General features: G+C 44.5%; 1 protein-coding gene across 7 annotated transcripts in view; it reads left to right on the top strand.

The window, feature by feature from the left end:
• Positions 1–24,104, top strand: part of LOC139050020 (zinc finger protein 135-like) — an 82,743-nt gene that overhangs the window by 45,662 nt on the left and 12,977 nt on the right. For 4 of the 7 annotated variants that reach the window (XM_070526112.1, XM_070526113.1, XM_070526111.1 and 1 more), the window contains 6 exons: positions 2,694–2,770; positions 7,796–7,922; positions 10,819–10,892; positions 12,485–12,626; positions 13,765–13,838; positions 21,735–21,870. In XM_070526112.1, the coding sequence (XP_070382213.1) occupies positions 2,694–2,770; positions 7,796–7,922; positions 10,819–10,892; positions 12,485–12,626; positions 13,765–13,838; positions 21,735–21,870 (630 nt within the window). The remainder of the gene's footprint in view (positions 1–2,693; positions 2,771–7,795; positions 7,923–10,818; positions 10,893–12,484; positions 12,627–13,764; positions 13,839–21,734; positions 21,871–24,104) is intronic. The other 3 variants (XM_070526116.1, XM_070526117.1, XM_070526115.1) reach the window with 3 other exon arrangements.

Below are 24,104 nucleotides of genomic sequence, written 5' to 3'. Positions count from 1 at the left end.
TCACTTCCATTTGCATACCTCCTAACCACCAAATTCGCGAAACAGTTTCCGAGCCTTATAACCGTGTCACACGGGTGCTTGGAAGGCCTTCCAACCGATAGTCAGTTGACTCAAAGGTCAAGTTCAAGCTGCTACACGGGCGGTTTCGTAGGCCGCCGAGTCAATAGTCTATCGAGTCAACGGAGCGCCTTACAACTCTATCGAAATCTCTATGGCCTTTGAGCAACGGAAACGGAAACAGTGCGAACATGCCCTCTCGTTCACAGTGTGCTCGTACTCACGGTTAGAAAGAACAAATCAGACCAAATGCTCTAAAAATAATATATATGAGTGTTATTGATTATTCAATAAAGTGTTTTTGCCACTTGACATGTGCGAGCACATACCGAAACGGCAGCCGCATCGAGCGGCGCAAACATTGCCGCAGTTTCGCTACTCAACAACCTAAAAACTAAACATATATGTATGGCGATGTATAAACAATTTTTTTAATGTATAAACAAACATAGAAGAAATTATAGTGTTTCTAAATGGTTCTAATGTTGTTTAACCATTCATGACATGAAAACGAAAATAAAGATCCGCAGCGCCACACAATTTTTCGAGAAACGCCTGAACCACTCAACGGCCTTTCAAAAGTGCCGTGTAGCAGCGCGACAACTCCTTTGAGTCGATAGAGTTGTAGCGTTTCAAAGGCCGTTGACTGGAAGGCCTTCCAAATGTGCCCGTGTGACACAGGTATTATAGATGAACTTCCCGAATCCCACACAGTATATTGAGACGAAAATGCACATAGCCCCCTTTGGCGTGATTCTCGCTGTAATTTTTTCTCCTGTGGATGCCTCTTTATTGATAACGAGCCGAAATTTTTCTGCTTGAGGTAAAGCATTCTCCTCGAAAGACATCAACATAACAAATACACTCATGCCCTACCTAGAGTGGAACGTCCTAAATACCTCGTGAGAAGTCTGCTCCGGGAAATGGTCAGACTATGTACGCAATAATAAAACACATTCAGGCTGATACGCAAGTTGCTCTATCGCCAGTATTGAACACCATGTGGGCAACAATATAAATTTACATAGCACTGAATAAGGTTATTTATGTCTCCATCTTGAAACAGGGCTAGGATACATCTTCTATGGCAAGTTAGTGGCCTATGGCGTCATGAAACTGCTCGTTTAATATGTTACAAAAGAGGATTAATCGTGGGCTATTACTTTCTTGAACGAAACAAACTACTTGACGTTTATGAACGATGCTTTAAAGACAGCCGATCCACAACTGACCACCTCATGCGGATTATGTCTTACATCAGTAAAGCTTTTGCTTAAAGACAGTTCTTTCTGTCATTGTTTCTTGATGTCAAAAACGCTTGACGCCCCACCTGGCCCTACGGAAGTTTGCGACATCTCCCGGAAACGGGCATTTCGAGGCAACATGCTTAATGTAGTAGAAAGTTATTTATCGAACCTAACGTAGAATATTACTGCTGGCAATATTCCGTCCAGGTCATTCATCAAGAATACCGGGTTACAGGGTGTGGGCGACTTATTTGTATCATTGTTGTTGTGAAAAATGAATTTAGCACGTTCATTTATTCCACAACGTATGCTTTAATCCATTTATGCTGATGACTTGCCGATTCTATTTAACTCGTGCAGCCTTGCATTATACGAAAGACAAGTTGAAATTGGCTTGACCAAAGTGTCAACATAAGCACAGAATTGATTTAAGCCACATTTCTTGAAAAGCCCCTCCTTCCTTCTTTCAAGAAATAGAGGCGTCCTTCCAGTCTCCCACATTGAGGTTCATGAGGAACGCTTACCTGTAAATAGAGAGCATTAAATTTTAAGACAGCATTTTAGCCCCAAAGTTAACCTTTATTCTACGCCTAAGCAAGAGATATTGTAAATGATAGGCATTGAGGTTACCCAACAATGAGCCCGTTTGGATACCCTGCACTTGCGAAAGGGAAAAGGGGAGGGGCAAGATTAAGAGAAGAGAAAATCTACTGGGGATACCGCCGACGCAGCAAGAGCTCTATGCTCTATATCACAGTTAGTCACCCAGTCGTTAAATACCTTGAACAGAAATGCCAAAACAAATGAACATTACTAAAATTCTGTCGCAAACAACATAGGGTATAGTTACAAGAACTTCCTCAAACTTTTACAAATGCCTAATTGGAACACGCCTACATTACGGGGCCAAAAAGTAGCAATTGGCTACCTAATAATAATAATAATATATGGGGTTTTACGTGCCAAAACCACTTTCTGATTATGAGGCACGCCGTAGTGGGGGACTCCGGGAATTTTGACCACCTGGGGTTCTTTAACGTGCACCTAAATCTAAGTACACGGGTGTTTTCGCATTTCGCCCCCATCGAAATGCGGCCGCCGGGGCCGGGATTCGATCCCGCGACCTCGTGCTCAGCAGCCCAACACCATAGCCACTGAGCAACCACGGCGGGTTAATTGGCTACTTATAGTGCCTCGATGATGCGGATCCTGTCCATCACCTAGACATCCGGCTTACCCGTTGTAAGGGCTCTGAGTAAGACAGAACATTGGAACCAGCTCGATTACCAAACAGCTTTGGTTTCTCGGTACTTGCTTGTAATAAAAGATAATTTCAATGATCTGTCACAGCTGTAAGTATCTCATACCAAAACTTTTTTTAATTTGCAGCTGTTCTGAGGAAGCCTGGCGTTGCCAGCTGAACGCGCAGCACAGGCCGATAGCCGACCAGACGTACAGCCTCGACGGTACGTAGGCGATGGTCATTCGCCTTTGCAACAAATATAGGAGAGATGCCCTACGTCCACCGTGTCAGTGGTGCATTTATTGCGCTTCACTACAGCCGCCAAGTCGGTTTCCGCAGGAGGCGCCTTAACACTCTCCTTAGTAGGCAATTTGTGCGGATGCATGCAAATTCATAAAGAACCTATGTTTGAATGCATTTAGTCTCACATCAGTGAAGTGCAAAGACACACTCCCAGGAGATCGGGGCAGAAGCCGAGACTGTACATTCTACGCAGTCATCGATTCAGTAGGAATTGAAATCGGTGCTTCACCATTAATCTCCATTTTTATTTGTCAAGCAGACTCTGAGTGTTCGACGTGCTGGCACCATAATTTTTCTCCTAAACCCGTTTAACTTTGTTAACAACGATATTGCTTAGATACTCACCGTGGTTGCTTAGTGGCTTTGCCATTGCGCGCCTAAGCACAGCGTCAATGGGTAATGTGGTGAGTGCGGCGGCTGCATTTCGATCGCGGCAAAATACAAAAAGACCTGTGTACAGCACATTGGGCGCACGTTGACGAGCCCCAGTTGACCAGATTATTCCAAAGGTTTCGGACCATAATATCCGAGAATTGTAGTTTAATGACGTTTTGGCACGAATGCAGAGTAAGGTGTGCACTTAGGGCGGTGTTTCAGATGGGTACACCGGAGGAGCAGAACGGTACTACACGGAAGAATCGCTCAAGCTCAGCATGCTACAAACAACCGACGTATCCCGCTACGGCTGACTGCGAAAATTACGGCATATGATTTGGGGCTACCCAAGAAACTTTATATTGAAGCTCTAGGTTCTAACAAGCCGAGGAACAAAGAAATATACAACTTTGAAATTTTAATGAAAATGTCACGAAATGGGATTTAAAATATTGGGCAAGCTAAATAAGCTCTGAGACCATGAATATACCTAAACTAACCACACTATTGGCTTCTGAAACTTTAAGAATCTCTAACCCTATGCCCATATTAGCAAGAACAGTACTCAGTGGCCTCTTATAAGTGTACCACTACCTCGAAATTGTTATGGTTTGGTATCAAGAAAATCCACGACATGAAGATACCACTGCTTCCCAAACTAAATACGTGCTCTTTTTTGTAAGATGATTAGCACTGTTTGCTTACTTCAAGCATTTTTCGTTCTCCGAGTACCTGTGCAACCTCCTTCACTGATCTGATACTAGTGGTGATCTTATCGGTGCTACTCATACAAGTACAAATGTTCGAAAATGAATTTGCCTTAATTATTCCCGTATGCAACAACACTATAGTTCAATAAAATTCAGAGATGCTACAACTCAAATCTTTAGAACCGGAGGTTGGCAAGCCGCGTTTATTTAGGTTTTCGTTATGGTATGCGAAGAGGCGATTAGCGTTCTTACTAGACTCTGCGCTACCTTTCACATTGTAAATGAACGTGCATTCAGTTTTGCGGTCTGTCCCTACATTGGCCTAATGCTAACTGCCCTATCAACGTTGGTCGTCATGAGGAAGCTTCCACCGTAATTATTGCTACTAAATCTAGCGCTTTCCTTTTTTTAATTTCACTGTGATATTACAAAATTTCACCAAAACTCAAGGCAGTTTTATTCGCCCCCTAACACCATACTCGACAGGGCCCAAGCGGTAGACTGGAGGCAGCTACAAACAGACCATCCCCAACCCCGTCCATCTCAGGAAAATATATCCGGACATCTGCTCAGATGATAACTGCAAACTATCCAGCCGGGCTCACGCATCTCTTAGACACATTCTCTGGGAATGTGAGGTTATATGCAAAGAAAAAGCAGTTTCCCCCAGATGAAGCTGCGGTGCGATGGACGGCCGCGTTGCGCAGCTCAAACCTCGAAAATCAACTATGGGCCATCCAGCAAGCCCGCGAGGCGGCGAGGAGACATGATCTCCGGACCTCTTCGGGGGTGGCCTAGGCCCAGGCAACGAATTTGCCAGATTGTTAATAAAGTTGTTACCACCACCACGCAATTTCTGGGAAGTTAAGAAATATGTGTTCCTAGCTAGAACACTTGCATACCTAACTATTGTGTCCCCACTTTAACGTACATTTATGCTCTCTGTTGCACAGTTAGGTGTCATTGCCTCGCAAATCATCACTTCTTCGTTGCTTTCCAAGCTAATATAAGCACTGCGACACGACTCTTACATATGCGCATTGACTAATCTGAAATGCAAAGCATTTTTTGGTAAACTTTTGCTACTCTGACTGTGTCTATCTATCTGTCTATCTATCTATCTGTCTGTATCTGTCTGTCTGTTTCTGTCTCTGTCTGTCTAAACGCCTTGAAGGTCTCATGATCGTTTCGTCAACTAAAACTACGCATAGTATGAAAGAGTGTATGACGAACATAAGTAATCGGTCGTGACATGAATATCATGGCATGCGTCTAACGCAAGTCATCACACAGCCGCCTACGTCTTAGTGCTCTCATGGTCGTTTCGTTAACTTGGTGGGCACAAAAATTGGCATAATATGACTAGAATGTATCAGCAACATCAGTGATAGGGCATAATTTGGATATCATGACACCCGTGTCATGTAGGTCATGAAGCAGCCTCCTACATCTTGGAGCTCTCATGGTCGTGTCGCTCACTTGGTATCTCCAATAATTGGTATAGTATGTCAAGACTGTATCACGAACAGAAATGACAGGTCACTACAGGAGATTCATGATTTGCGTGTGATGTACGTCATGAAACAGCCGCCTACGTCTTGGTATGTATCACAATTGGCATAGTACAAGAGTGCATGACGAACATAAAAACTCCCCGCCCTTCCAATCTGTGAAGGATGACCAAGGAGACTGTGTATGTGGGTCTCTTAATGGCGAACTGCACCGCTGCAGCGGGTTGACCCGGCATTGCACTATCTTCGGTATCGGCCCACGTATGGAGAGCCCTTAACGCCTGCTTAAACTCCGCTGCGGGTCTCCGGGATTTTGTGTTTCCATGCGGACACGATCCTAGAGGAACTAGCACTAAACAGCTCGCTGTAATTGATTGGTCATGTCATGAGTGAAATTTGTGACATGTGTGTCATATAGGTCATCAAACATCCGCCTACATCTTAGTGCTCTCACAGTCGCTTCATCAACTTTGTAGGCTACGCGCACACTGCTTCGCATACCATCGACTCCCACAGGGCGTGGGATCTGCCAGATTTTAATGTTGTCGTATAGTCTATCGATGGCCTACAAAGGGATGTATTGAATAAGAGCCGCTTGAAGCACGAAATACACGTAGCCTCGCAGGGGCGCTTGCATCAGCAGGCGTTTGGTGTGTTGCGACACCGCGTGCGCGTGCAACGAGGCTTGGCCCCTCGCGCCTTCTCCTTTCCTCTCTCCATCTTTTCTACACGCACACACGCGCAAACACGCACAAACGCACGCACACACACGCACAGAATACATGCATCTCCAGTTCTTGGCAACATTCTGGAGACGTTGAGCAAAACTCCGGAGCCCGTTATCCAGGAAATCAAGACGAGAATGGGAGGTGAATGGGGCGAGAACAAACCGGAGAACAAATGGGCATCGTTGGGAGATGGAAACGAGATAATCCGGGGAACCAGTCAAAATTAAGAAAATGCAGTCTCCTGCCTTCAACTCCCTGTACAGGACCGCAACACATAGGCTAGTTACTGCGCGAAGAAGTTATAAGATATTTTTCTTTCGATTCCAACGGTAGCGAGCAGAAAGGGTCCCAGGTGAAAGGCACCGGTACACATGTCAGTCTCGAACCACTGGGCGCTATGGGAGGTCGCGCTTCTCAGCCACGACCTCGCCGATCAACTTTGGGGCGTCCGGCACGCCGAGGATACCACCCGCGTCAAACGCCCCGGGCCGCCACCTAGATTGGGGTGGTTATAGCTCCACTCCGCGAAATTCGCCAAACGTCTTGAATAATGTTTTCAATCACTCACTCCTATTTCTTACTCTTGCCTGCTTACAACATCACTCAGGCTGCAATTTCTTGTACACAGAAGTTTACTTGGTCAGTTCGAATAACGACGTTGAAAACAGAAATACAGCACCCCATACAATTAACTCAATTTCGGCGCTAAGATATGGTGACCAGTGTTTTCAAAAGCAGAGGCCAGTGAGTTAAGCGGCGCGGATTTGGCGCCACCTCCAAAAGATGGCACGCCGCTGCGTGGCCAGGCCGGCAGCGTCGGGCGAGCTGCGCATGGTTATGGGGGCTAAAATGGTTGTGAGTAAACCTCGTAATTACTTCAACCTGTCTTCCTTTCTGTAAGCCACTTCATACTTGCATATACTCAAGATTCCAGTAGCATGGGCAATTTTGTTTTTGTAATCAGCTCATAAAAATGCATCGCTTCTAGGCTGTATTTCCTCAAGAACTTCATCTAGAGGAGTCCTCAAGTGTGATTCGGATACCGGCTTCTGATATGCAAGTATGTCGTTGACATACGCATGTATGAATCATAGCAGGTCAACAAATTCTGCAGAGATTGCACAGGTTTCGAAGAAAAATTGGTAGTACCTCGTCTGAAATACATCCTCTCATTTTTTCTTTGTCTTCCTCAACAGCAGGCTATGTCTGCGGCTCGCAATAGATGAAAAAGAGCAAGAACATTGTGAAGCATCTGATGCGCATATTATTTGATGATGCAGCAAATATATGGGGTCAAGGTTTGCGCGCTGAAGAAACGCAAATGTTCATTTTCGCTTCGAACAATATTTTGTTCTGCCCAAGCTATGTAATGAAGCGTAATATTCTTCCGAAGAGGCCAACATTGCAGAATCTTGCGTGGTCGGCTCTCTTATGGCCACAAAGTCTTGCATGCATTCAATACCGTGTTTCATAAAGAAAATTGCACCGCATATGCAAGCACTGCAGTAGGATTCTTCTGCCACTAAATGATTTTGACTCGACGATAAAAAAGTCATTTCCTATGAATTGGCCTTGCAGAGCTGGGAATTAGCACTTTTTTATGTTCTTTGATAACATACAGGTGCCTATTCCAGTGGTAGCCCTAGTCTCCTGCAGCTGGGGCCCACAAGCAGCATCGATCACAAAAAGCCCAGCACAAGCCGCGCTGGAATGGTGGAGGCATCAGCAAGTTTACAATACGGAGCCAGGTAAGGCGAAGTTAAGAAACGTTTCATTGCTAAACAACTCCGAGACTACAGGGAATGCTTACCGGAGTTCAACTGTGCCTGCCCCTTATAAATGTTCAAAGGGAGCGCTAGTTCTGATGTCTGAAACAGGAACTGCATCAGCAGTTTTCAGCATTGGGCAGGCGGAGCTGGCGTTAACATACTTCCTTCTTGCAAGAGAGCGACCCGACACGGACACAGCAGAAAGCATAGGGTTTCCTACGGAATACTTGAGAGTACTCGGACACATCAATCGTTGAGCCATCATCGGAATGATGAGAAGTACATAGATTTGTCTGATTATTCACACGTTGTTGCGGAGCCGTTTAATAAGCTTTGTCTGCCTTTATTATCGTAAATCTCAGAGCAATATATGCACTTCGAATTGAGAAAGGCGGTTCAAATACGTACAATCGGTGCTAATTGAAACGACTGAGCTTGTCGAGGTGGCCAAGTCGAAATGCCCCAAGCGTCTCAAGGCACTGGCTTGCCCGCAATAACTATATAAAGGCGTTTCACATTGCTTGTCGATACATGCGTCCATGGCGTAATAGTTTCAATATTGGATCCATGTGCTTAGAGGTCCTGTGTTCGAATCCTGCCGTCGGACAATCTTAATATTTATTCATTACGCAGGACAATGTTGAAAATAACTAGTTTACAAAGTCACTATGCCGTTTGAAGCCTGAAGGGGGAAGTTAGGGCAAATCCATGTACCTCCCATAATTCCCATGCTCCCGTAGAAACTAGCGCAAGAGTTACTGGTTACTGGTTATCTTATGAAACTGTCATGAAGAAGGGGAACAGCAAAGGGCGCGATCATGAAGCCATAACAACTCGGCCGATGTTCCATGCTGTTAACATGCTGCAATATGCAGCACAGTTGAAGGCTCCTTGCCTGTTTGCTTACTCTAGCTTATTGAATTCATATTGATAGTGAGGAGCAAGATGTTGATTTAAATCAAGGCTCACAAAATGAAACAGTGAATCTACGTTTACCCAGGGAAGGTAGCGTGTGCTCAAAAAAAGAAACTTACGCTAGAGCGACAAAATCGGCGGTGGCAGGTTGGCCGGGACGCTTGAGAACTGGCTCTTCTTCGTTTCCCTGATAGTTAGAATTGTGTGCGTGTCCGTCACGAACAATCGCTAAATGAGAGGCGTCACCGTTTTGTTGGGCGAGCTTTGAGTTCATAGGCCAAACATATTCCACAATGTCTCGACAGTTTCACGGTACCAATCAATGGTTTATGTTAGGTTCTGAGCTACTTGTTGCTTGCGTAGAGTATTACCTGGCTTCCCTTTTTTTAACGTCATTGTGTGCACATTGCGTCAGTTCTCTTACCGTATACAAAGTGTGTTGTTGTGAACTCTCAAAAAAGGCACCTGAATTAGGACGACTCTGGGATATACATAACTCAATCTATACCCTCGGGCTCACATCCAAGTGTATTCGGTGTATTCATAAGAGCGCCTGCTTAGGCGACTGTTGGCACACCCATAATTTCGGAATATTGACTTTACCCGAAGAAAAATCACAGTATGCGCTTAAGAAAGAGCGCGATGTTGCAAAACAGAAGCTATGCAGGTTCCGACCATATTACCTAGAAGATACATTGGTGCTGCACTGTTTTGCTGCATGCATTGTAATGCGCGATGGGGTCACTTTGGGCATCGTTCTCGCAGAGCCAGTACAGTTTCAATGCGCGCCTGGCAAGCGAAGGAAAATGACGGTTAAAATCTTTTCCTAAATCAGTACGTTATTAGCTGCTGTTTCTTTATTGCTACATACGCAAAATTATTGCTCAATTAGGAGGGCATGTGATTTTACGTCCAAATATGTGAAACCACAGAGTGTCAGCAGGTCGCTCACGTTCGAGAACACAAATTTCCCTAAGCATTGCAACAGTTTGTCAGCGTATGCTAGGTACTGTAGGGGAGAGAACTTTATCGAAAGTTGTACTGCCGGTGAATCAAAACATTTTACGAATGTTTCATTTGAAGAAATCTATATCAAAGCAGCCATAAACATCTTTCAGGTTATGCAACGTTCTAGATAACGCCGTGGACCTCTAATATCCCGACATTCCATAGGCATCACGACGTCCGACAGAAAACTCGCATACACATTGTCGCCATATGTCCTTCTAGGTAATATTGCGAGAAAATTTGATATGGACTATCGAGGCCTGCTCGTAATAATCACCAAGACCCTTATGTCCTAAGTATGGCGACACATGTGTAGCCCAGGCAGATTTCTGGAAGTCCCGAGAACATCTGCGAGTAGGAGGGTGACCAAGAGGCGGCGAACAGAGAAATGCTTGTTAGACACTGGCTTCCCGCTCATGCATTGTTGTAGGTGGCCTGATCAGTGTTTTGAAAATCACTTGTAACAAGGAGTGGCGTGAAGGAACGTTCACTTTGGGACAAGCACCTGTAGCCTTCTTTGCAAGTTCTGCTCATAAAGGCATCGCGGTGATCGCCAGTATTTGTGGTCGTTAGCTAAGGTATTAGGCGTGTTTGCGCACAAATGTAACATTAAGTGTTCCATTATTGAGCAAGTCACTATTCAAATATACAATGTCTGTATTACGATGATACTGACTTTGTTTATTGATCTTATACCTCGGTATAGATGAAATAGCTTGTCCCTTTGTCTTGCCAAATAACTTTTTTGTTCAAATCGATCTCGTAGCTGCCAGTATATTGTATCAGATCAATGTATGTGTGTAGCTTATGGTCGCATGGCGCAAACGTTTCAAGGAGGGGACTTGTGCTCATGAGTTGCATCAACTTGCCGAAATGTTGGCCTCGGAAACAACCTTTGTTACGCCACTGTTAATCACCTCAGGCCTTACTGTTCGTTTCTTTTCTGTTCTAGAAATCCTCAGACCACGCGGGTTCAGCAAAGCAACACGCAGTACTACACGACTGCACGCACATCCACCATCGAGGGTACGTGTGGGAAGGTTTTTAGACGTTGGTCTACCACACCTCGTCTTGCTGTTGATTGAGGAAGCTGATGTCTGGCATCGCACACGATACACTTAAACAGCATCCCCACTTGCTCTCAGGTGCACGGTTCTGCGCATGTAAATCTGAGCAGAATATCCAAAATTGAACTTTCGTTCTATTAAATTAGGTTCCCCTGGCGACAAGATCGAACAGACTATTCGCTGCGTTGATCAAGCTGCACGCACGCGTGCGATTCTGTTCTAATCACTAGGATAGTTTGTAGATTATACTTGAGCAATACCTGATGCCCATTTACCAGACTTATGGTAGCTATATGTGCATTTATAATGTTTAGCGTTCCCAGTTAAATAGGTGGAATGCAACATGCGCTATAAGACGCCACCTGGCCATGTGAGATAGATTTCTCGCAACGACGAGACTAGGTTGTCTCGGTTTGCTGTTCAACATATCATGTCCACGTCACGACGAATGAAATCAGTGGTAACGCTCCTCAAGCCTTGCATTCGTAGCAGTGCTTGTTTTTGGAGCTCATTAGTAAAGTGCATAATCGCATGATGAGTTCAGCTCGGCTGCGCATCTACTCGTTACCTTAGACTTGATGAAAAAAGAATCCTACAAAATAGTCGTAATAATTGGATGGAATGTAGAAACGCCAGACGCAGACGAAGACAACTGTGCATTATTGTATCACAATTTCGACAATTTCTTATACAGATAAAAAAGGCTTTAAAAACCTGCGGCTATGCTGGATCCGTCCTCGACATTACCACGTGTCCGAATCTAAGCTCAATTTCTTGAAGGAATGAATCGTTGTGCACACGCGTACACCATAGATGTACGGGAAAACTATGCGGGTTTCTTAGAATGAAAGCTTTGCAGTTTACAAAAGAAATTTGTTTTTTTAACAACATGTCGGATGAGGACAAATCTTTCTTGCCCTGGCAGATGACAATTTTCTCTTTCATGAACCTTTCCTTGCATTTCAAGATAAACGCATAGGCAAAAGATGGAGAGCTTATGTTCGGATTCGCCTAAGCCAAAGCCGGTGATCTGACAAAAAGGTTTCCCATTTAGTGAGATAAACTAAAGATAAGCAGCCAATACGAGTGCAATAAATTACTATAGAACCACGTGGCTTTATTGTGGTTAAATTTTTCAATAACAGCAGAACACTCGTATGTAGCCATCGGTCTATACATGCACGTTCAATCTTATTGTGTGATAAGTCAAAGCGATGGTTAACGCCTAGTAGCCTATCGCGGAGATAGTGCATTATCCAAACACCAGAAGCTAGCAAACGAAAATCAGGCTTTGCAAGATCAACCATGCTCTAGTCTAGGCATCAAAGGCCAAGGAATAAAACAATGAATAACTCCTAATGCGCATACTTGTCTTTTTCGTAGCGCCATGTTGGGCCTTCCAGCTTTTCTTCCTTGCATTTAGCGAAGCATTCCAGGCGGAAGCACTGCTGTTAGGACTTATTAGCATCAAGACTCTTCCGAAAACTTATTGGTCCCCTCGCGTTCCTAGCAGGGAATGTGACAGTGTGGATCCAACACCTCTCATTTCAGGGTATGCACACAACAGACACACCGGAAGCACCAGTTTCACACTTCCAGTCTACAGCAGCAGTGGCGGTGGCAAATACGCAGTGGCCAGTACAAGCCACGCGGGCTCGGAGGAAGCATCGGGCATTCTGGGAAATGGTGCTAGGTGAGCCAAACTTCTGTAAGAATTCCTTTCAATAGAGCAACTAATTTAGACGTCATCGAACGCCGTATATGGCACAGTTATGCTTGAATCGACGAACTTGTGCGATAGATTGAAATTCTGATGCCTGAAGCTTAAAGTATCAGCTGTTCTTTTCACAATATGGTGCTGGCTTTAACAGGAAGCTTTATATGGGGATCTGCTACCTAGGGCGTAAATGCGAGAGAATGAATCGTCTTGCTCCGCAACGACCGCAACAACATAGGTAAACCTTGTGTCGTATTAAGAATATCATAATATTTAAATTAGTGGAATTTCATTTTCGATTTGGTTATGAAATTGAAACGCAAGTATGGAAATTAGAACTTAATTAGGCTTTAAAAAATGTAATGATGATTTAAACTGCCCTAATATCACATCTAAAGTGCCCAAAATTGGCGTATTACACAGCACTCAAAAATAAACTACATTATGAGTAGACACATTGGAAATGCTCGCACAAATGCCAAATATTTTACGCGTCTATTTTAGGATTGGTGATTTCATTATTTTTTCAAGTTGGAAACCGAAACCATAATTTTCATTCAGGCAATTCTTGGAATTTAACTACGTCAACCAAATGCCATATATTTCAACGGAATTCACACAGAAGATAATAAAGAACATTGCTCCTTTGCTTGACGGGATTTCATTATTCATTAGCCCACGAAGTTCTAACCTAGTCAGGACATACGCCAGTCTAGAGGCCGGCAAAGCTGACATGATTTACAATGTAAACCAAAAGAGTTGAGCAGCACCATAAAATTCCATTAGCCATGTAAACAATCGCAATAAATATAGGTATAGAAATAACCCATTGCCCATACAATAGCAAACAATGGTCACCGAAAGCTTAGCGCAGATATTTCAAAAGAGCAAGAGACCGTAAAGCATACATGCACAGGGCGCGCGTGAATCTGCCCCCGAGCAACACGCCTGTGCGCCTTAAGGATTCTGCAAGCAAACGTCTCCCGTTGAAAGGGCACTGATCCTCGCAAGTTCCGCCCCCTTGGCGAAACGTTGGCTTCAGCTACAATCTTCACCTACATTTGTTTACCATCACAGGTGCACTGTTCATGTGCGTATCTTTATTGCATTTCAGAATTCCTGACGCCGCCGGCACTGAGCCATGGAGTACGCAGTACTACGTGGCTCGTGGCACAACTACAGTCTCCGGTAGGTGTGGGAAGACTTTCAGCCGCTGGTATACAACGCCTCACCTTGCCCGTGACTCAGCAATCTGTCTGCAGTCGTATACGACACATTTCTAGAGCATCGCCACTGGCTCACGGGTGCGCGGTTCTGCACCTGTCAATCTGTGCTCTACATTCTGCATAGTTTCTAATACAAGAAATGTAACTGTTGTCTCATCGACTTAGGCTCACGGTTGAGATGATCTGATGGGTGAATCGCTGCGGCGATAACGCTACTCGTGTATGTACGGTATTGTACTCCTGCTGAGGACAGTACTAGCAAGCCAGTAATTAACACAGTAAGCAGGGATTCCCAGTTTGCTATCGTGTCGACGTCGCTAAAAAAACAGCAGCAAGGTTCCTTCAGCTTTGCCAATAGAAGAAACGTTTTTTTTTTCTCTAGGGCCTGCTTATTGTTGATTGAACTGTTTAACTGCATGTGGCGCTTCTTTTCTTTACATAGTACTTGCCACAGTGCTAGAATATAGTCTCAAATATTACCGAAAGTGGACGCGAAAGTGAACGCGGAGGCAATCTTCTTTCCTCCTTGTCGTATGTTCCTTTATATGCTTTGTTACATTATTCGAACAAATGATTGAATGAACGAACTTGCATGCTCCCAAGCACGCTGAAATTTGGCTTCCGGGTCCTTAACAACAGCAGAGTGCTGCAACGCTAGAAATCCACGAAGAGCGCTTTGCACAGTTGAAGCATGGAACACATCGACGGTCTCCATGTTTTCCATCCATTGCTTTTAAACGGTGACTTAGGTTTCATGGTGGTGTCCACAACAGCTCGCGGTCAACGATGATTTCCAAACAATGGTGGGTTCTCTTGTGCATGATAGTCTGGCCATTTGTAGCCAACGGGTATCCAGCCATTCATTTTCGCATTAGGGTGACTAATGCGCATTTTGCTGTTAAGATGCCGAGGAGCTGTCTCTTAACATAAGCATACGTCAGCGTTGCAGCCTTTTGTAATCTTGCGTGAACCTGCGGAGCAGCTACTCCTGAAGCCCAGATGCAAATGTCATCGGCATAAATTGATAGTCTGACCGAGTATGGCGGGGATTCCGCTAGCCAAATCAGAGCTATGTTGAACAATACGTGTAGTGGCCGGTAATTTCACCATCCTCGGGAAATACAAAAAAAAGCTCATTCGGGTCAGGTTGCTCCCAATTCAGGAAATAGCGTGACCTCCGATTTGAACGGACACGAGCGCGTCAACGATGGCTTCACGTGAAACGTTACCATAAGCGCCAGTCACGTCTTACGATAGCGCTAAGGAGAGGCGTTTGGGTGTATGCTGTTGCTGAATACGCAAAATCAATGACGTTGTCGACCGACGAAAGGCCACGTGAAAAGCCTGTCATCGCGTCTGCATAAACATTGCAATGCTCAAAAAACAACTCGAGGCGCGTGGGGATCATGCTCTCAATTAACTTGCCAACAAAGCTGGCGAGAGCAAGAGGCAGGTATGAGTTGAGTTCAAGGGGACTCTTACCGTCACTCCAAGAAACGTTGGAATGACACAGCAGGACCTCTCGCTCTTCATGTTCAAGAAGGCGTACAGCAGCGTGCGCTATATTATCTATTCAGGGACGAAGAGGAATGCCTGCAAAAGGCTAGAGCAGCCTCCTATTCTTCCAAGTAGAAAGGTTCGTCCGTTGCCGAAGCTTGCGTGAAGGGAACTTCGTGCAATTAAAGATCCTTTCGTAACAATCTGTCACCTGCAATTCTCGCACAAAGTTCTTCTCCAACATTGACTTCTCGACAGCCTTAGTGGAGAGCCTGTGCGTTAAAGTGGTTGCGTTGCCGAGCAGAAACGCGTACGCTCTGGAGATTAAGCCTTACGGAAGACAGTGCTTTGTGGGGGTCCAACTAGTTACAGAATTAGTTTCATTGTTCGTTGTATGTTTGGTCCATGTGGCAATGTATTTTCTTCTGCTTCCGCCTGGCCTCCCTCAGGTATAAAATTGACTTGGTGCGTCTGTATCTGTTCTCAGCGTGTCGACGTACTGCACGAAACCTACGCTCGAAATAAGATCTAACGAATATATAACGGTGCCGAAAGGAAAATAAAGACTTAGGAGGGAGAGTAAGAAGCGACAGGTTGAGCGCTGAGTCGTGATAGCGGTCGAGAGTAGTTTCTTACTCTCCCTCCAAAGTTTTTATGTTCCTTTTGGCGCAGCAATGTATTCGTTAGATCTCAACCAACTCCCCCAGCAACAAGTTCTGCGGGAAATAAGACAAAGCGGGACCAAAGTCCAAATGGGCTGCGGGGTCCCGGACCTGGCATCTGTTCTCCATTCGCATTTTATGACATGCCTGAACAAAGAATGGGTGCATCCACGTGTGAGGCATCCAGCAGAAGCGATAGAACACCAAGGAAAGCCACGTAGGTTTCACGGCTACAGTCGAGCGCGAAGCATATTCCAATATTTCGACACACAGACAAAAAAAAATGCACTCAAGCTGTCGATGGTCACCACGTGTTCACAGAATCAAGACAAGAAAAACACACCCGCTGCCCACGCAAGAAGGGTGGAAGAAGAGCTCGTCAATACCAACATCGAGAAAGCATGACCTCTCTAACCTCGACCGCAGAAGCGACCCTTCATAGACCGGTGACAAACTGCGTCCGCTTTACTAGATAGAGTTCCGGAAATGAAACTGTTTCCAATATATATATATATATATATATATATATATATATATATATATATATATATTTCAGAATTGGGTAACATGAACCAATATTCCCCTGGAAGCCGTAGCACTTCACTTAGAGAAGTAAAAGTAAAAGATTAGTCCCTTTAGCCTACGTTAAAGAGGATGAAGGCGATAGTCTGCGCGCTCGCAAGAAATTCCTTAAATTACTTTGACATTGTCATTAAAATGTGTTGTCACTTTCTATTATTACTTGCTTTCGCTTAACTAGTTTTTCTCTTCTGCTCTTGTTGGGTCGCCTATGCATCACCACTGTTTCTGCGTAGTTAAAGGCCCGCTAGAACGGCCGTGGCAAGTCTATGAAGACCATTGGGAGGCACACGCTGGTTCCCTGAATGATTTTTAGCCCTTAATTCGACGAACGTAGCTGCATGGGTTTTTATATATTCTCTAGCACAGAATGAGAGGGACACGGAAATGCAAATTAGGCAAACAGACAGCGCCAACTTTCAACACCAGATGCATTTTCAGTTCACGAAGACGTACTGATACTCCTAAAAACGTCATAAGACTCGTACGTGTAGACTGCTCGCCAGGCAGGAACAAAACCGGAGAAACCACACGCACACATTTTTGTGGCCACACTGCTTATTTAGAAGGGTGTCCGTTGAATGCGAACACAGGTGATCGAACTGTTTTCTTTTTTATTGGTAAAGAAATACTGGCGCATGCCCATGAATTTTGATGCTATAACAATGGACGGTCAAATATTCGACCCATGACCCATGAAGGCCTTTCCCCTTAAAAAGACATTTCAGCGGTTTTTGACTGGGAGAGGGGGTTACACGGTTTTGATCATTTGGTGGCAAGACAGCGCGAGTTATTAGAACGCCTCTTCTACCGTTGAAAGATTAGCATTTTAGGGTGGAGATGGTGGCGCCACTCTATTGTCTTTCTTTTTTTTCCCTTGAGCTCTATGGCTGCCTTCTAGTTCCCAAAGCACCTATCGCTTCGTTTGTTCCCTTTACTCATCGGCACTGACTGCGCATGCGCTATGATTCCGTCCGCTTCTTTCAAGAAACAGACGCTAATGCTCCAGAGGCACCCAAACAGCCATGGCTGAAGAAATTAGCAGTGGAAACACGCCTCCTGCGTTTACCTTCCGCGAAGAAGTAACTCCGAACACAATCCAGGAATTATTCGAGGGCACTTCGGGCACTCCCGACTGTAGCACTACGTTAGTTTTGCCGCTTGTAAAAATTCTCGATGAATATTGTTGCCGTAGGTATTTCCCAGAACGCAGGCGTTCATAGCTATAGATTTGTTCTTACTTCAAAGCGGGCTTTTGACAGACAACTTCAGCCTGCGTACATTGGCGACATTCTTAGCTTTTTTAGCGCGTCGATGCACGGGTGGTGCCAAAATATCTTCACGGGAAGCATAGTTGTGGCTGTTTATATAAGGCCCAAAGTTATGTCACTGCGGGCAGCAAATGCTTCTATGGAACATGTTCGCCGCTCGTGTCTGGTCACCGCGTCGCGCTCCTGATCCGGGGGCACAGTGGCTACGGCATTGGCCTGCCGAGTTCGAGGTCACCCCTGATGTTCCTGGAACAACGGCCGACCATCGCTGATGGTGAAATGCAAAAACACTCACAGGTCTACGTGCCTGTTATAGAAACCTAGGCGGTGAATCATGATTTCGTTCGTGTCAGGCTTTTCGAATGCTGCTCGCCGTGACCTTACAAAAGCATATTTTCGTAATGGTCCTCTTTGAGCTAAATAAACGTCCTTAAGAGAAATATGTGCAAAATAGCGGTAGGCGGGAGCAGCGGAGCCATCGAACCCGAAGCAAACCAGGCGCTTCCAACATATTCTGGTATTGGCGTACGTCCAATGTACCTTTAGAAACAGCGATCACCAAATGGCCCGGCAGCTAGTGTCGGAGCATAAACAAGCTAGTGCATGGGCAGGTCCAGCCCACGACCTCATTCCGCAATGCCGGCAAAACCGAGGCAAACGCATAGAAAACGAGCAAAGAAATTACTCCTTCGCACTACCTTGGCAAAGTCAGATATTCAAGGAGCAAAAGCCCCCATATTTTCCCCCTTGCACCCGCTTTTATCGCGCCTGTGCCTAAATGTCGGGCGATTCCTGAAATGCCATCTCGTAATGCGTGACTGTCACGGCCGACCGATGCGCCCGCTATACGAGAGTTTGTCCAAGACCTAACCTAAAAACACTCCCGAACCATTCACACGTGCCGCTCATCATCGTGCGGTTGCCACTTTGGTGATGCCTTGCTTCGTTAGCTGAAGCAAAAGTTATAAGTATATTGAAGTTCTAGAGCAGGTTTTAAGAGTAAACCTTCGACAACTTTTTTTTTGATGACACGGTAAAGATGTCGCATGTTAGAATGATTTGCGGTTTACAACTGCAGATGAACGCCCCTTCATTTACGTTTTCTTTCTGAGGCTTATGTCTGCAATTGCACCTTATTCATACCCTATAACTCAACTTAATTTGCTGCACGGGTCACACTTGAACCAAACTGGCAAGAACGCATTTTGTCACATATGCCTAGCTTCAACTGACTGCGTCCTTTTCTTCTCAAGTCTTCAAACTGAGTCTTCCCTAAGAGGCAACTGTCGCTTCTCTATTACTCTGTGGAAGCCGTGTTGCTCGTAATTTTAATTATTTATAAGATAGATTCCTCATGGCCCGGATCCATGATTGCTCATTCATTTAAATTGCTGTGAAAATCCTAATACAAGCATGGCGATTTCTAATCCAATCTGACGTAGAAGGAGCATCTCTTTTTATTACAGCGCTGCTTTGAATAAAGCACACAAGGAGTTCACGCAGCTTCTTCTTTTGAGCCTCACCCTATGTTAAAAACGATTGGATAAAAAAAATTTCCGGTGTGCCTATTCGGAAATTATCATTGCGATTCTCCTCCACGAGTTGACGCCACGACAATTTGAAAACCGAACACCTATAGCCAACTACAAAGCACTAATCAGAAACGCAGTAGGTGAACAAAAGCTCAAGTTCTACACTAAACTAAACTTGACTTGCATGTTCATACAAGTCGAAGAGGCGTTTCCCACTACACGAATTACAGAGTTTCCTTTGTGCCAGCCAGCAAGTCAGCATTTGGGTAAAATGAAACATTACATGTATCCCGTTCATTAACAAAATAGCAGTTAGCTTGTTCCAAATTTTGCTTTTACAAAAGCTTCATCACATATTTCCCGAATTACCTGGAAGCGAAGAGTCCGATACAAATACATATGGTAATTCTAGGACTTGTGACGACTCCTTTGAAGACCTGCGGAACGCGTTGAACAACCAGAACGATGCCAGTGACGTCACGGGTATGTACGGCATGGCCTTCGACCATAGATGCCACTCGCGAAGACCCTTAACAAGCCTCAACGGAAATTCAAGTAGTAACTTAGCGCGATAAAAACACGGATGCAAGAAAGGTCAAGGACAAACGGAAAGAATACTTACATAGGCCACGATATTATTGCAGTTACTGCACAAGAGGACAGACTTTACGAGCCTCACCATGCCGGTTTCCGTGTGAGCAGCCCCAATTCGAATTACCAGGATAGCTGGTTGGGGCAGTTGGTGCGCAAAAGTCATACAGCGCGATAGCCATACTTGGACGACACAAGTCACAAGGACATAGTTGACAACTTTGTTGCTCTTCGATCCTCCCCCCCCCCCTTCGCAATCGAGAAACAGATATCACAGCTCTGTGAAAGTGCATGTGCTAGAGCACCTGAGGCGGCCAATATTGGTGCATGAATTAATACCTTCCAAACATTTTAACTGTTTACAAGCGTTTTGCAAAAGTTCTACACAAAACATGGTATCATAATTCAGAGCGCAGCATACTATATCATTTTGACCACTTTAGAGGTTATATTAGATGTATCCAAAGCTATGTTATCCTTTATATTGCCCAATTATATTTGAAAGCTTCATAGTGTTCCTATTTTAGAAATTGTTCCATATCGAAAAATTTTTATAAAGGAATTCAGAGCCCAAACAAAACTTCGTTCGATCGAGTCACTACATTTGAACTGATTCTTCTAAGTGCAACAGATCTCGGTAAATTTATGTGAATGGTTACCGCGAACTTCTCATATGTATAGAGAGAATCCCCGGAGCTAACCTTTAGTTTTCTTCGCCACTAAGGAGCTTTACTATAACGAGAACGCGGCCTTTACGGTTAAGGCAAGTTAGGTTTGTGCAAAAGCTAGCTTGTGAAATTTTGCATATTTTCCATCGCCACCTCAGTAAAGCCTGGAATATGCTTATTGCGGCAAATGTAGAGCCCAGATTTGACTCCGATTACAGACATAATAAAATTTCAAGGACGCTGTAGCTTCGCCTTAAAGAGTGAAACTCGATACCATTCAAATATCCCTGGCTGCTTCTAACGCTTCTCGGTAACTGCAGTTTATGTAACCGTAATGTTTACTGGAAAACGCTGGCTGCAAAAGCTATGCACGAATGCGAGCTTTCTGGAAGAGACCCCGCTTATTACGTGGGCCATGTATTCTCGGTGGTGAGTACGCCACTGCCCATGATACAAGAGTGGTAGAAACGCAGGAAACTTGCTTTGTGCTTGAGTTTCCGCGTAAATGAATGTTTTCTCGTACATTCAAATTACAATCTGGTCCTATCATATCTGTTGGTTGCGTGCAAGTCGTACTTTACTATATTTCTGATGCATTTTACTTAATTTCATTTAGTTCAGTAACGCCTTCGCGCTACACGGAAGGCCTGCGTGCGGTATGTCTGATTTGGAATGATTTTTTCCACAACACGGTCAACGCCGGCGCCGGCCGCAGACACCGAATTATCTGCTACACGAGGCCCGTAGTGCTATCACGTTAAAAACGCATACTCTCATCTTCGGCATGGAACACTGTTGTGTTCTATTCTTCTGTACTGAATACAGCACATATTTTGGAGTAAATTCAATACTGCATAAATTCCGTCACGCACGTCTCTTTCGTCATATGTATTGAAGGCGTATTTCCAGAAAGAGTACCGCATACGGAAGCACTGAAATCAGGTTACCCTACACTAAACCTCAACTAAATCTCCGCGTTTTTATTTCAGCACGACATGTTCACGCTCGTTGAATGACCCTTGAACAGAGACGAGCTAACACCCCTGTTATTCTCTCAGGCCATACGCATGTCTCTCAAAGAGGAATGACCAGTTCCCTACATATGGTGTCCAGTAGCAGCGTCAATCACGCACAGCCCAGTGCAAGCCGTGCTGGAATTGAGGAGGCATCGGCCGTTCCGGAAAACTTCGCTAGGTGAGCCAACGTTTGGAAAAATTTGTTTGAACAAAGCAAATCACAGACGGTGCGTAATGCTCCCCGTGGTACAACTATGCCGTCACTATGACACTATCGCTATGGAGGAGAGCTCTGATATATGAAATGCGCACGAACTCAGTCGTTATTCAAAACACACGGCATGGTGGATGTGGTGCTAACATGCTTGTCGTGCTCAGCGCTCTTGCAAGTTTCTCAAATGCGTACGTACTACGCCATATTCGTTTCCAAAGATAGAAAACAGAAAGGCGTCCGTCTAAAGACATAATTAAATTAAATTATGGGGTTCTTCGTGCCGAAACTTCTTTCTGATTATGAGGCAGGACGTAATGGAGGACTCCTGAAATCTCGATCATCAGGGGTTCTTCAACGTGCACCTAAATCTAACGACGCGGGTGTTTTCGCATATCGCGCCCATCTAAATGCGGCCGCCGTCGCCGGGATTCGACCCGCGACCTCGTGGTCTGCAGCCTAATACCATAGCCACTGAGCAACCACGGCGGGTGTCTAACGCTATCGAGCAATGCAGTGACAGGCCATATTGCTGCAGTGACGTTCATTTCAGAGTGCAGCGATAATTCTTAGGCTTTCGATGATTTCCATTACAACCCACAGGCTCGAATATTGTCCCGCTTTATGACTTTCGCTTACCAAGGTAACCTACGAGTCTGGAGCCATGACGACTGCATGACGCTAACGCGATGATGATGGAATAAGAAGGAATGATAGTATGAGGTTGTCGGATCGAATGCCGGCCACGGCGGCCCCATTACAATGGGGGCGAAATGCAAAAAATCCCGTGTAGTCAGATTCAAGTGCACGTTAAAGAGCCCCAGGTGGTCAAAATTTCAGGAGTCCCCCACTACGGCGTACCTTAGAATCAGATCGTGGTTTTGGCAAGTAAAACCTCATAACTAAATTTTGATTTTAAGGAATGATATTGATGTAGTGGTAAAGTCGTACAATGGGGGGGAGGGGGTGACGACATGACGAGAATGACATCCGCATTCTTAAGTCATGATCATGGTATAACAACGACGACATGACCATGACGGTAAAACAACCTCATGAAAAAGCGACAATGACGATGACTGCATGGCCAAGGTGGCACGATGACTACACCGTATGACAACGAAATCATGATTGCGTCTGTGCGACGACGACACAATGACAGCGATGGCATGACAACGACGGCATAATCCCGACACGATGGCGACAGCATAACTGTGGCCTAATAACGAACAAAAAATGACGTCGATACATTAACGAGGGTGGTGCGACTGCATGATGACAATGGGATTTCGACACTGAAGTGACGACTGCGGCGGCTGCTGTGAATCACGCTGCCTGGCGTGATATACCGATTAGCGAGGCTTTAATAGGAAGCTTTATCCGGGGATCTGCTACCTAGGTCCTAAATGCGAGAGAAGCCATCTTACTCTGCAATCACCGCAACAACATTCGTAAACCTTGGGGCGTTTTTTTAATCGCATAATATTGAAATTAAAGGAATTCCATTTACGATTTTTTAAGAAAAACTTAAGCACTAGTATAAAAATTACAATTATTTGAGCTTTAAAAAAATGTCATCATTTTCTAGACTGCGCCTAATGTCACATCTAATGTGCCCAATATTGATACATTATACAGCATACTAAAATAAACTATTTTATGAGTAGATACTTTGGAAATCCTCATATAAATTATTATTTTACGCGTTTTTTTTAGGATTGGTGTTTTCACAATTTTTTCAAGCAGAAAACCATAACAAAATTTTGATTCATACAATTATTAGAATTTACCTGTGTCAATCAAATGCAATAAATTTCAACTGAATTCATGCGGAACATAAGGAGCTTAGTTCCTTAGCCTTGGCGGGTTCTCTTAAAACGCCACTACTGTTGTTGTGGCCAGTTCTTCACTTTCCCAACATACTATTCATTGCATTTATTTATTCATTTTATTTATATTTTAATAATATTCCCATAAAGTTCGTATTAAGGACATAATCCAGTCTAGATACCGAACAAGATGGAATGACGGGACAAGACCTACAATATAAACCACATGCGCCGCACCATAATATTGCATTAGCAATGTGAACAACAATAAACATACGTGTACAAATAATAGCACATTACCCACACAGCAGCGAAATAAGTTCAACTGGTGATTAGCGCAGATATTTGAAAAGAGCAACAGGCAGTAAGTTA

This window comes from Dermacentor albipictus, chromosome 9 (genome assembly GCF_038994185.2).
Source record: "Dermacentor albipictus isolate Rhodes 1998 colony chromosome 9, USDA_Dalb.pri_finalv2, whole genome shotgun sequence".
In the NCBI taxonomy this organism is placed as follows: domain Eukaryota; kingdom Metazoa; phylum Arthropoda; class Arachnida; order Ixodida; family Ixodidae; genus Dermacentor; species Dermacentor albipictus.
This window is presented reverse-complemented; position numbering and strand designations above follow the sequence as displayed.